Source organism: Leopardus geoffroyi, chromosome B4 (genome assembly GCF_018350155.1).
Source record: "Leopardus geoffroyi isolate Oge1 chromosome B4, O.geoffroyi_Oge1_pat1.0, whole genome shotgun sequence".
Classification (NCBI taxonomy): Eukaryota; Metazoa; Chordata; class Mammalia; order Carnivora; family Felidae; genus Leopardus; species Leopardus geoffroyi.
In genome coordinates, this window is record NC_059341.1 from 53872997 (window position 1) to 53887541 (window position 14545).

At 35.3% G+C, this 14545-nt stretch overlaps 1 protein-coding gene across 2 annotated transcripts in view; it reads left to right on the plus strand.

Annotated features, from left to right (window-relative positions):
- LOC123590570 (solute carrier organic anion transporter family member 1B3-like) overlaps positions 1–14545 on the plus strand; it is an 81737-nt gene that overhangs the window by 52529 nt on the left and 14663 nt on the right. For both annotated transcript variants that reach the window (XM_045463840.1, XM_045463841.1), the window contains 4 exons: positions 923–1087; positions 2920–3115; positions 7042–7207; positions 9304–9488. In XM_045463840.1, coding sequence (XP_045319796.1) covers positions 923–1087; positions 2920–3115; positions 7042–7207; positions 9304–9488 — 712 coding nt within the window. The remainder of the gene's footprint in view (positions 1–922; positions 1088–2919; positions 3116–7041; positions 7208–9303; positions 9489–14545) is intronic.

Genomic DNA, 14545 nt, shown 5'->3' on the forward strand with positions numbered 1-14545 from the left:
TTTTAGAGACGTATAGAACGAGACGTTTCAAGGTCCACGTCATCCATCTCTAGATAACCATACCTGGTCCTGTCTTGCTAGACACTAACACTTACTACAATTATTTCTAAGAAAGTCCTTCCACTTTTAACATCCGTTACAATTAGTCACCCCTCTAATTATAGACCCAGACCCCAAAATTCATGCCATGGACAGAAGTTATGAATTTTTCACACACTTGTTTGTAGGCACAGATTGTTCTATTATTGTAATAATGTCACCTGAGACACAACATCATTATTCTCTTCTTCTCCTTGTACCACAACAAAGGTGATTTATAATACTATATAGTATTTTAAAGCAGAAAAGTTGCATACCAAGAAACAGATCTGAGTCCTGCATTAAATAGAACTTTATAATTTTTTAACTTTGGTCTTCTCATTTCTGTGAACTTTCTACTTAAAGGTAAAATTCTACTTAATAATTGTATTATTAACATAAAAATTAATACTAAGTGCTAACAAATAAGAGACATTGCATGTCTATTCACTTTTGTTTCTTGAGCACCTAGCATACTGCCTGGGACCCAGTTGAAAACCAAATATTTGTTGAATGAATGAATAAATTAATTAATGATACATGCAGTTGTATGGTAGAGTGCTAAGAATAACCAAATATGAAGTGAACTGAGCAAGTTGCAAAACAGCATGTATGTATGATTTCACTTTGGGGTAAAATAAACTAATTGAATAGATATTAATGAACATATGGAAAAATGAAGGAAAATATAAAAACTGTTGACAGTAGAATTGCAGGTTACTCTGATTTTCTATGTTATATATTTAAGTAATTTTCAATCTTATATAACTTTTATATTTACAAAATTAAGACATTAATGTATACTTAAGCTGCATTGTAATATCTTATCTTTATAATTTTATAGATTTTTTCCAGTCCTTGAAAAGCATCCTTACCAATCCCCTATATGTTATATTACTGTTTTCATCATTGCTACTGTCCAGCAGCCATATTGGTGCTATTACTTATGTCTTCAAATACATAGAGCAACAGTATGGTCAGTCAGCATCTGAGGCTAACATTTTTCTTGGTAAGATACGTTATTTATGTTTGTTTGATAAGCTATATACTACCAAGTAATTGAGTTTCAAGTGACATTTCGTTATGAAGGCAATTTTATATTTTAGTAAGTATAATTTCTAATTTTTTTTTTGCAAATCTTGTTGAATTTGTCTGTCTCATGGTGTCATCATTGTTCTGCATTTGAAGTCACATATCATGCTATTTTTGAGAAGATGAATTCCTAGAAGAAAAGTTGCACGTGAATGGAGTATTTAGATATAGTATCTGTATAATTGAATTTTATAGTTTAGTGTTGAGATCCTGAGACAAATCCTTTTTTTTTTTTTTTTTTTAGATTTTTTTTTTTTCAACGTTTATTTATTTTTGGGACAGAGAGAGACAGAGCATGAACGGGGGAGGGGCAGAGAGAGAGGGAGACACAGAATCAGAAACAGGCTCCAGGCTCTGAGCCATCAGCCCAGAGCCCGACGCGGGGCTCGAACTCACGGACCGCGAGATCGTGACCTGGCTGAAGTCGGACGCTTAACCGACTGCGCCACCCAGGCGCCCCAAGACAAATCCTTTTGTAATGTAATCATAATTTCATAATTCGTTGACTTTAAATCAGAACTCAGCTACCTACAAAAAATAGGAAAGAGAAAACAAACACATCATTGATGTCTACATAATTCAAACAAGTATCATATTTTATGAGTTATTTTGCCATAATATCTGTTTCTAGTGACATATTGAGACTTGCTTTTGAAAAAAAGGTTTTCTTATATAATTCTTCCCTCACCACCAGTATAAAATGAGATTACTATTATTTTATTTATTTATTAATTTTTGGAAAGAGAGAGAGAGCATGAGTTGGGGAGAGGAGCAGAGAGAGAGGGAGAAAGAGAATCCTAAGCAGTCTTCATGCTCAGTGCAGAGCCCAACACAGGGCTCAATCCCTCGACCTTGGGGTCATGACATGAGCTGAAATCAAGAATCAGACCTCAACTGACTGAACCACCCACGTGCCCCAATATGAGATTTTTAAGAGCAGTACATTACCTAGTACAGTACTCAGCACATTGTAGAAACTCAGTAAATATTTGATAAATTAAACTGAACGTCTCAAGTGGCATGTGAGTAGGTCATAAGTAAACAAGAAAATGATAATTATGTTCAATACTTTTATTGAACTTAAGGTAAAAGTTTAAATGGTAAAAGTTGAGTTTGACTCCCAGTAAGGTTCCCAGCCTGAATTATGTTGTTGTTGTTGTTGTTGTTGTTGTTGTTGTTGTTGTTAGAGGGATCTTTACCTTTAATAACTCTTGCAGGACAATGACATGGAAAAGTTATAATAGGGGTCATTTTTAAAACCATATTTAGGCCTATTTATCATTTTAGGGTATATGTGTGTTGGGATGAATAAAGAAGAGATATTAATTCTAGTATTTAATTTTAAAGTGATAGACAAATTTAGAATGAGTTTTTAAGGATTGGAACTCTTCATTTTGAGGAGGTGTAAAGGATTTAGATGGTAGAATGCAAGTCTCATAGACAGGTGATATTTTGTTGCTGTTTTCCAGAAGAAACTCCCTCATAGAAACCATCTGTTCAGATATTCAAACATTCTCAGTCCCCGACTTTTGCTATAGGGGGACCCAAATCCTCAGCACTGGCATCAAGAAGTTATTTTTGTTTCTCCCATGTGCTACACTGGGTCTCCTACCTCCATGCAGGGCTATTGGCTTTCTACTTAAGTCGTAAGATGGGATACATTTGGTTGGTGTACTCTGTGTTTCATATTATAACACATTTCGGAATAACCATATTTATATAACAACAATTTTTTTCTCTTATTTCTAGGAACCATAACCTTACCAACTGTTGCAACTGGAATATTTACAGGAGGATATATCATTAAAAAATTCAAACTTAGCTTGCTTGGAATTGCCAAATTATCATTTTATACCAGTGCATTGGCCCTCATATTTCAACAATTCAACTTTGCAGTAATTTGTGAAAGCAAATCAGTTGCTGGCCTAACATTGACCTATGATGGGTTTGTATATGTCAATATATTAATTGCACAATGTATAAATTATACAATGTAAAAGACTATAAGTAAAACAGGGAAGATAACAATCTTAGATAAACTTTTTCTTTTTTTTTAAATTTTTTTTTCAACGTTTATTTATTTTTGGGACAGAGAGAGACAGAGCATGAACGGGGGAGGGGCAGAGAGAGAGGGAGACACAGAATCGGAAACAGGCTCCAGGCTCTGAGCCATCAGCCCAGAGCCTGACGCGGGGCTCGAACTCACGGACCGCGAGATCGTGACCTGGCTGAAGTCCGAGGCTCAACCGACTGCGCCACCCAGGCGCCCCAGATAAACTTTTTCTAATTGAAATTTCAATTTACAAATTCTTAAAACCTCCACTTCCTAAAATCTCAAAAAGTTCTCCTTTTATTCCTTCCTAAAAGAAAAACTACATAAGTTGTAATAATAATAGTTATCTTTTGGGGCTTGTTTATAATAACTGACAGGTACTTTTACCCTCATTTTATAGATAGGGAAAGCAGGGTGTAGAGAAATACACATATTACAAGACTAGCAATGTTAAGATTCTGACTTAAATTGGGGAGTTTTGACTCCAAAACTTTTAGTCTTAACCACTACAATTTTGGATGCATTATAAGAGGAATATAAATAACATTTTCCAAAAGTGACTGAAAAATTCTTATCTACAGTTAACTGTAATGTTTAACAACTATCTATTTTATTTTAAAGTGATAGACAAATTTAGAATGAGTTTTTAAGGATTGGAACTCTTCATTTTGAGGAGGTGTAAAGGATTTAGATGGTAGAATGCAAGCCTCATAGGCAGGTGATATTTTGTTGCTATTTTCCAGAAGAAGAAACTCCCTCATAGAAACCATCTGTTCAGATATTCAAATATTCTCAGTCCCCGACTTTTGCTATAGGGGGACCCAAATCCCCAGCACTGGCATCAAGAAGTTATTTTTGTTTCTCCCATGTGCTACACTGGGTCTCCTACCTCCATGCAGGGCTATCGGCTTTCTACTTAAGTCGTAGACTTTCTACTTAAGTCTACTTCCTTACATTGTATTGAATTCTCCTTTTCTGCAAGCTAATACTGTTTCTTATGATATTATCTTTATTAGCAGTAGAATTAATAAATATCCTATATATGATTGTATATTAGACTTGGGAAAACCTTTACTTTGTAGTATTATCTGAAGTATTCCCAGTACGCCAGTCTCTACCCCAAATTAGGGGCAGGATTCTGGTGTAGATTTCTTATAATCTCCAGAATATAGACATGAATTTAAGCTTGGAAAGGTTCACATTCAGACAACAAGGAAAGATCTTTGGATTATGCTTGTATAACTATGCTACGTAGTGCTGTTTATTGTTGGCTCTCAGCTTCTAAAGTCTCGATCTCCTGAGGTGTCAGTTTGAACTTGTCAAATTTCCCCACAACTGCTTACCTAAACACCATCCTATTCTTAGATACTTGTCAACCTGGTCTTGAATTATCTCTCTGCTTTCTCCTAGTCCTGACTGTTGGTAATTACTCCTATCCACCCAGCATTACCCACTCCGGTAAATACAGAGTACTTAGAACATTGAATTTTTTTTATTCCAAGCTAGTTAACATATAGTATAATAATGGTTTCAGGAGTAGAAATTAGTGATTTATCACTTACATGTAGCACCCAATTCTCGTCAGAGTAAGTTGGAACCCCTAATGCCTATTCACCCATTTAGCCCATCCCCCTACCCAACACCCCCTCCAGCAACCCTCAGTTTGTTCTCTGTATTTAAAAGTCTCTTGTGATTTGCCTCCCTTTCTGTTTGTATCTTATTTTTCCTTCCCTTCCCCTATGTTAAACTGTTTTGCTTCTTAAACTTCACATGAGTGAAATCATACGATATTTGTCTTTCTGTGACTGATGTATTTCACTCATCATAATACATTCTAGAACATTGAACTTTTGAGGTAAAAGAACCTTAGAGGGGCACCTGGGAGGCTCAGTCGGTTAAGCGTCCGACTTCAGCCCAAGTCGTGATCCCATGCTTTGTGGGTTTGAGCCCTGCATCGGGCTCTGTGCTGACAGCTCGTAGCCTGGACCCTGGTTTGGATTCTGTGTTTCCCTCTTTCTCTGCCCACCCCCCCACCACTCTGTCTCTCAAAATAAATAAGCGCTTAAAAAATATTTAAAAAAAAGAACCTTAGAGATCATGAAGCTCAAACCTCTTAAATCCTCTTAATTTATTAGTTGAGACCCAGAGGAACCATAACTTATTTGAAGTCACACAATGACTCCAGACTGATTATATCACATCAGTAGTTCTAAGGACTCCCAAGTTGTCAGATATTCGTTAGCCTAAAGCCAGTTTCCTAAAAGCATGTATACTAACTGTGCTATCTATTCAAAAGCAAGCAGCTAGAATTGTGTGGGATTATTTTCCTTCAGTAATTTTACTGAGTGCCTCCTTAAAGATCAAGAAGATTTATAGGATACATCGCTGCCTTCATGAAAATCATAGTTTAATCATAGTAAATAATAGAATAGATGTATTCAACATTTATGAAGTGCTAGTAACAGAACTAACTTTTTAAAATATAAATAAGTGCAGAGTTTCTTTGAATGTGGCCTGAGGGTCAATAGGAGTCCCTGAGACCTTATTGAAGTCTCAGCAGATTCTAAACTATTTTTATAATAATACCAGAATGGTATTTGTCTTTCTTATTCTCATTTCCTCATGAGTGTAAAGTGATATTTTCTAAGGCTACAATAATGTCATGATAACATCAGTCTGGTGGCTAATGATATGTGCTTGTGTATTCTCATGTATTAAACATTTGTAGTATTAATTTCTAATTAGAGTCTATATATACCAATACCAATACATATAACCCACTTGAACAAAAAACCTTTGGGGTCCTCAATACTCTGAAGGGCTACTGAGAATAAGAACTTGAGAACTTCCTTATTAATTTTTTTTTCCAAAAAGTCCCTGTGCGATTGATGTTATTATCTCTGACTTACAAATGGCAAAACTGTTTTAGGAAGAGTAGTCACAAGTATCTTATTCAAAGATAATTCATCAATTCTCAAATGTTATCAAGATTTTTATCAAAACCAAAAGCACAATTTTAAAAATCTATAAGCAGAAAATTAAATTATACAAATAATCCATTTTATAATTTTAGCCATGTTCTGAAATTATACCTTATAAATACAACCATGTTTTATAGTCCATCATTTTAAAGCATGTTGTCATTGCATTTAAAAATTATATGGAGTTTTTCTTGTCTTTTTCGAGTGATTTTATTCTTGATTTTTAAAAATTGATCCTTAGGAGTTCTGCTTTGACCATATTGAATTATTTTCTTATGTAGTTGAAATATAGATTTTAAAATTCAAACTAAGTAACACTAACAGATTCATGGGACTTTATAGTAAGCTGGGGAGAACTTTAGTTTATCGCCTTACTGAAGAGAAACTGAGTCTCAGAAAAGTGAAGTGACTTGTTTAGTGAATAATTTCTTGGTAGGGTTACAAAGATCTCCTATCTAAGTCTTATTGATCTTTTTTTTTCTTTACGTTTTACTTTTTCTAGGTCATAAATTATGTCTGGGTGAAGATGGGGATATGTGTTAAGTTAATAAGCAGTATTAAAAATGCCATTTTTGCATCATCATTCATCAAATTTCTCTGGTTAAAGCCCAACTGTTTTCCTTGTTTCTCTTCTGCCCTCCTCTGCTTTCCCCTTCCCTGCCCTCCTCATCCTTCTCCCTCTTCCCTCGTGCCCTCCTCTCTTCCTCCCTTCCCTTTGCTTCCCTTTCCTACTCTACCCTTCTTTTCTCTTCTCTCCTCTCTTCCCTCCTTCTCCTATTTCTCCTTCTTCTTTCTCTCTCACTCTCTTTTTGATATATGTCTACCTTATATTTCCAGAAATAATCCAGTGGCATCTCACATAAATGTACCACTTTCTTATTGCAACTCAGACTGCAATTGTGATGAAAGTCACTGGGAACCTGTCTGTGGAGCCAATGGAGTAACTTACATGTCACCTTGTCTAGCAGGTTGCAAATCTTCAAGTGGCAATAAAAAGTCTATAGTGAGTATTTGTTTTTACTTTCTCTTCTCTCCTTGATCAAAATCACATATTTGGTTTACCTATTACTTATCAAATCTTTCTGAAAGTGAAGTCTCCAGTAAAAAGATAAAAGAAAAAGACTCCCAGTATTGTCTGTCATTGTGATAGTTGTGGGGTTGTGTTTAACCTCCAATAAAATCCTGTTTGAAACACAAATGGGTTTTTCTGTTGCTTGAATTCTCATTGAGATTATTCCTACTTTCCCCCTTGAATTTATGAGAATATGACTGTCTGGAATTTAAATGCATTTAAGATCTCTAGGAAGCACTTCATTTGACTAATTAGATTCAGTTAGGGTTACTTTATCCTCTACCCTTCAGAAGTTAGGGGAAAGTCCTGACCCAACAATTTATCAGTACTTTCTGCCTTTCCAGTACAACAATCTATATGCAAAATTGCCTTTAGGCTCACCACCCTTTTGACTTTCCAAAAAATTAATCAAGGCTTCATGCTCACTTGACTATCCAATTCTTGGCTTCCAGTTTTCATATCTCCAAGGGCAGCACTTCTATCCAGTATAACTTAGTCATTTGCCTACCTATTCCAGACAACTTCCATAGAAATACCATATCCTTCTTCACTTAAAATATTCCCTTCCATGCAAACTGTGGGTTCTCCCTAATTCTCTGGGTTAATTTCCAGTAGTTGGGGATCAGGTATTCTACTTACAATCTACTGAGTACTCACAAAGTTGGGAGCCATTTTCTTATCACCAATATTAGCAATATAATCAGCTTATGATCAATCATTGCCCTCTTCCACACATTTCTGTCTTTGATTTTCAAACTTTTTCCATCTTTTCCTTGTCCATAACCCTACTAATTGTATTATTGAAGGGTACTGAGAATTTGAAGAATAAAGCACCCAGAGTCTTTGAAGCCAGGCCATAAATTAACATCCAAGGACTATACTTAAAAACCCCTATTTTATATTCATGGCTCTAGTGCTTTTCACTGAGAATGCCCTGTTTAATCCATGGTCCCACTTGGCCCCTTAGTGAAGGCCTGGAAGAGACATGATGTTAGAATCCTAAAGAGAACTCTGTGTACTGTGGAGACATTTTCTTAATACTGGCATGACTATAACATTTGGGGACTACTGGGGAATTCTTTTACCAAATCCTTAGTAAGAAATCATCCCTTCCTAATTACTCAAAATAACGTCCTTTGTACCTGAGTTTGGTTATATTGGTCAATAGGCTTGATACATAAAGGATTTCTCCATATTATTCCTAGTGAAAAAGTAAAGTTTGATCATCAGATAAGTACTGATTCAAATTCTCTTCCAATTCCTTCTTCAATAAATAGTCTAGAGTACTAAGAAGTTTAAGCTTAAGTGAATTGCTTTTTTTTTAGCCTAGCCTTAAAACAGGATTTATTTAAGGCACCTATATAAATAAACTGCCTGCCAAATTAAATCTCTAAAATCATTTGTTCCTAAGATTTCTTCTCCTGTGCTCTATTCATTAGGGTATTCTGTTGTGTTCAACCTCCCTGGTGATAACATCATCTGTCCTCTAATCTGTCATTATGTTCTTGGATGTTGTGTTTGCTGTACAAAGTAGTTCCAGTATGCCTGTATAGTTCCTATTCCCCTAGATTCTGCCCCAATTCTAATGGGTAGCTCCAGGTTTTGCCCCCCACAAAACTATATTTTCTGGATTCTCTGAGTAGCCTCTCCCCAGAAGATGTTTCTGACACTTAGTAGGATTGTTAAGGAGAGTAACTAGATGTTTTATAGAAAGTAAAAGTGACTGGGAGAAAATTATTAAAAAGAATTTATATTAATGAGAAATTATTTACAGAGTTTCAAACATTAATTTTTCTATTCTTTTCTAATTTTTAAATTAGGAATGAGTTAAATGTTAATAGTGAATTGCTTTTTTTCTAGAGTAATAGAGGAAACAATTTTGCCTTTCATCTATTAAACAACTGTATGTTTTAAAAACTAAACATTTTAGCTTGATGGGTGAGACTTCTTTAGCTATAATGAAATGATTTATAACCCAGTCATAATTTACAAATATATTCTGTAATATCTCAACAACTATTTTTTAGGTGTTTTATAACTGTAGTTGTGTGGAAGTAACTGGTGTCCAGAACAAAAATAATTCAGTGAATTTGGGTGAATGCCCAAGAGACAATAATTGTACAAAAAAATTTTATATTTATGTACTGGTGCAAGTCTTGAATTATTTTTTCTCTTCATTGGGAAGCACCCCAACTATCATGCTGGTTTTTAAGTAAGTATGACTTTTTAAAAGCACTTTAATGTATATTTAGACAATAAACACACCTAATAATGTACATATTTTCCATAATATATTAGGAACATGAATTTATATTTTGTTACATTTAAATTTTCTAAGAATGCATTTTCTTAGGATTATTGTGATACTCCAATGCCATAATGAATGTAAAAAGATTTCATATTTTCTCCTCTTATGAAGAATTTGGTGACATGGAGTGACTGAAAATCACTTCAATTCTGAAAAAAAAAATCCATGTTGTGATTCTAAAAGAACTTCTAATTTTGAGATGCCTTACACCAGGATAAGCCTGTCAGAGTGAATCAACCATTGATTTAATTGAAAGAAAACATTTGGGAGCCAGACTGTGTAATGTAAACCATCTACAATATTCTAAAGTTTTCATATACCCTCAAAATTGCTTTTGACTTGGTCTCTCAATTACCCTCATAGATAAGAAAAAAATATATGAGCAGAATTCATTCCTTTTTTCACTCATTAGACTAATACTTACACCATGCTTGAAGAATATTCCATGGTGAATAAAACAGATACACATTAGAATATTACAGGAAATAATGATGTAAGAAAAATAAGTTTAAAAATAAATACATAATTAGAAACTGTCATTAGTACTAGTAAGGAAAAAGAACAACATTAAAGAAAATAAAGAGGAAAACCTAATTGAGGATTGAAGCGAGGAGCAGTGAGAAGAGGACTCAGAGACTTCTCAAAAAAAGCAACATTGAATCCTAAAGTCTAAAGAATAGGTTAACATTAGCCAAATGAAGAACTTTATAGAAAAAGAGCATCAGTGCCAGTTCTTCAAGACCAGAAAGAACTGGAGTGTTTGAGTTGGTTGGAACATACTGAGTGAGAGGGCTATGACATAAGATAAGATTGGAGAGTTAGGAAGGGAGAAGGTCATACAGACCATGTTGATGAAGTTAATTGTTCAGTTACCTAAAACTGAAAACATATTAAAACTTCCATGCATATCTCAAAAATATACAGGTGTAAATATGGTAACCTGGGTTAACATCCAAATTATACTTTTAGGACCTAGGTAGTTAACCACAAGTTCACGGTCAGCCAACAACATGACATGGAAGGGAAAGAAAACAAATGTGATAAGTTGTGTTAAAATGAATATACATGAGTAGACAGAGTCTATAATTGTTTACATTTTATTCTTACCCCAAATCTTGTTAAATTATTTATGCTAATTTATTCTACAGCTATGTCTCCACCTTAATATAAAATGTCTACTCAAAAACAGAACTCTTCCATATTTGCCAAATTACACATTAATTATCAGAAAAAAAAAACTCCCTCAAAATTCTGCATTAGCTTTATCTAAGTCTTAGCTTTTTTTAAAAAATGTTTTAGTGCTTTATTTTTTAATTTTTTTAAATGTTTATTTATTTTGCAGAGAGAGAGAGAGCAGGGGGAGGGGCAGAGAGAGAGGGAGACACAGAATCTGAAGCAGGCTCCAGGCGCTGAGCTGTCAGCACAGAGCCTGATGCGGGGCTCTAACCCATGAACCATGAGATCATGACCTGAGCTGAAGTCGGACACTTAACCGACTGAGCCACCCAGGTGCCCCTAAGTCTTAGCTTTTTAATTTAAAATCTTTGCAGAGTGAATAGAGGGTTTTAGAGAACACTGTTTCATCATTGATGACATTTATATTTTACCTTATTAAGTGGTTAAGATAAACATTACCATCAAAAACATTTACTGATCTCTCACCAGCCTTTAATTTTAATGAAAGAAAACTTTTGTGAAGCAGACTGTAGAATAAAAATATGAACTTCAGTCTATTAATGATTTTCCAATGCTTACATCATAAGGCTATTATTAAAACCAGACTAAGCAGGAATGATTATATTCACTCATTCATTATATTCATTTTGTGTGTCAGACACAATTCTAGGAGCTGAGACAGAACTATGAACATAAGTGATAAAGGCTCCTCTTTTACTAGCTTCCAGTGAGGGTGAAAGACTGGATGGGTATAAAAGAAGAAACAATAAATAAGCAAGTAAATATGTAAAATAGAAGTATTAAGCACTAGGAAGAAAAATAACTCAGACTAAGAATATAGAAGTGGGGCAAATAAATGATAATAATTCAAATATTGTGCATTGGAAGTCACTTGATAAAAGAGCACAATAAAAAATGAGGGTATAAGCTATGCTAATCTGGGTACAAGTGAAGAGCATGGTCCAGATAAAACATACCCTGTGGGTCACAGTAACAACTTTTGAGTTTATTCTAATTGTATTAAGAAGCCAGCAGAGCCATTAGGCATTAAAATTATACACCTGACTTATCCAATTGTAAGATGACTCTGGCTGTTGTGTGGAGATCAAGTTTTTGGGACTCAAGGATGGAATCAGGGAGAATGGAAGGCTTTGATAGTTCTTCACAGGATGGGAATTTGATTGAGGATAGTGATGGTAAAGGAATTAGAAAGTGATATGAGTTTGTCTTTGATCTGTTTTTAAAACCAAGTCAATAGTATTTGCTGATGGATTGAATGTGGCATGTAAGAAGAAAAATTTAAGGATGATCTCAAGGTTCTGGCTCAGCTCTGAGAAGATGGTGGTACTTTCAACAAACTGAGGCAGACTAAGGAAGGGTAGTTGAAGATAGTGGATAAGCAAGAATTTGTTCTATCCCTGTAAGTCTGAGATGCCTATTGATGAAATATTGGAACTGGAGACATTAAATTTGGAATGAATAACACACAGATGTTATTTACAATCTTGGTAATGTTGAGGCCTTCTAAAGATTGAATACAGATAGAAATAAGATTCTAGAACCAAGACCCAGGCACTCTAATCTCATAAACCAAGAATAGGAGGAGAATCCATTGAAGAAAACTAGGAAAGAGATTCCACGAGGTTGGAGAGAAACCAAGAAGGTGTGTCATGGCAGTTAAAGATTAGGAAGTAATTGTTGGATTTCATTATGTACTTGTCACTAGATTTAACAAAAGTAATGCATAAAGATGGGAGGAAAGAAGGGCTGTTTTGCAAAGAACCAAGAGAAAATGCAAGAAGGGGAAGTGCAAATACTCAGGGAAAATCCTTCATATTAGTAATGTTATATAAAGAAGCAGAGAAGAGATGTGGTAAGCTAGCAAGGGTGTGGTGTCAAGATTTCTGTTTATGTTAGATATTATAGCATGCTTGTGTACTGATGAGAATTATCCAGTAGAGTTTAAGGAAATTGATGGTACAGGAAAGAAAGGGAACATGACAGGGGAAGGTGAAAGGGGATATGAACAAGTGCATGGAGTTTATTCTATAACAGAAAGGAATGTCTTCTATGTGAGTAAAAAAAAAAAAAAAGAGTTACATGTTTAGCTTTACTCATACAAGGGTATTGAAAGTGTGTTCTGATTGCTTCTACTTTTTCTGCTAAATAAAATGCAAGGTAATCAACTAAGAGAGAGGAGGAAAAAGAAGTAGCTTGAAATGAGATCAGAAAGTGGGAACTAGTAATCTTTAAGGTTGGGAGAATAAACTGGGAAAGTGGGCTAGTAAAATACAGTAGGATTGTACCAGAGGCCCTGGGGGGTTGTACTTATGAATTTAAAATGAGCTTAGTCAGAATGTTTGAATGATTTCCTCAACTCAGCACAGCTCTGGAGGGGTCGAATGAAAAAGGTAGGGGTTGGATGAAAGCATTTTTGCTTGCCTGGGACAATAACGGATGAGAGGGACATGAAAGTTTAAGGTATATGAAAGGAAGGATGATAATGAGAGAACATGGTAGGAAAGAAATGAGGCGGTGAAAATGGAGATGGGTGGGGACAAGGTGGAGGGTGGCAAGGTCCTGAAGAGCCCTGTGGGTCTGAACTTTCTTGGAGTTGGTTTAGTGGATACAGTGAAGTTAAGAGGAGTTATGAAGAAGGGAGCTCAAAGCTGATAATTAGGGAAGTATGTACTGATTGGCATGACCATGCAGTGGGTGAGATAACCCCAAATGGGTGAAGAGGTCAAGAAACATGTAGGCCAGAGCTTTGAGAGGATGGTTTACATGGATTATTAAAATAACTAGGAAGAGTGGCAGATATAGTTTTGGGGAAAAAATCACAGCCTAGTACTAAAATTGCCAAGGAATGATGCGGGGGCGGGGAGTGTTGTGCTAGCCCATAGATATTTCAGCCAGTAAGTTAGAGAATGATATATTAGAATGGCACAATACTTGAGGGAAGTTAAAGGTCTTTCAGAGGAGGCACTAGGGTCTGCAGGTAGTAAAAAAACAAGGAAAGGAAAAGGCAAGAAGGACATCTATTCTTGAGGCCCAGTGAGACTGCAGGCTGTGGGAGAAAAACAGCCCCCACTTGAAAGAGTTGCATTGAAAGAGAACCATCAGCGGGAAGCCAGGCTTTGTTAGAACAAGAAAGTGAAAAATTTCCTAAGAACATATGATCTAAAGATTTTCCTGGTAACAAGGGATCTAATGGAAGAGTTTGAGTGCTGTAAGAACAAGAGACTGGGTGTGATTAAAGAATGAACTAAACCATGTAGGAACCCAGGGACTCAGGAATATGGAAACTGATACTAAGAGAGGTTACATGATTTCTCCAAGTCACTTATTCAATATGAACCACCATTATCTCCTTATTCAAGAATAAGAACTAGCATGGAATGTCATAGGAGACACTTAGACATCTGTTGAATGACTAAGTCTGCTTAACTCTATGAACAAATACAGTCATCCAAACAGTTCAAATAAAAAAAAAAAAAACACCTTTGTATTAGTTAATCAAGTATTTCCATAGAAATGTTCCATAGAAACAGTCAACTCCTCCCTATCCTGCCATTACTGCTGGATAATTCATTTCACTTGAAATGTATTAGGCTATCACAGGTATGGTAGTGTCATCATCTCATTGGACACAGAAAAATGGAATGGTGGAAAGAAATTTCTAAATGGAAGGGTGAGTTAATTTCTAAAAGAGAGGATACAAATGTGCTTATTCCCTTTAAAATGCCATTTACATACATTAGACACTAGAATACACAGGTATCTTT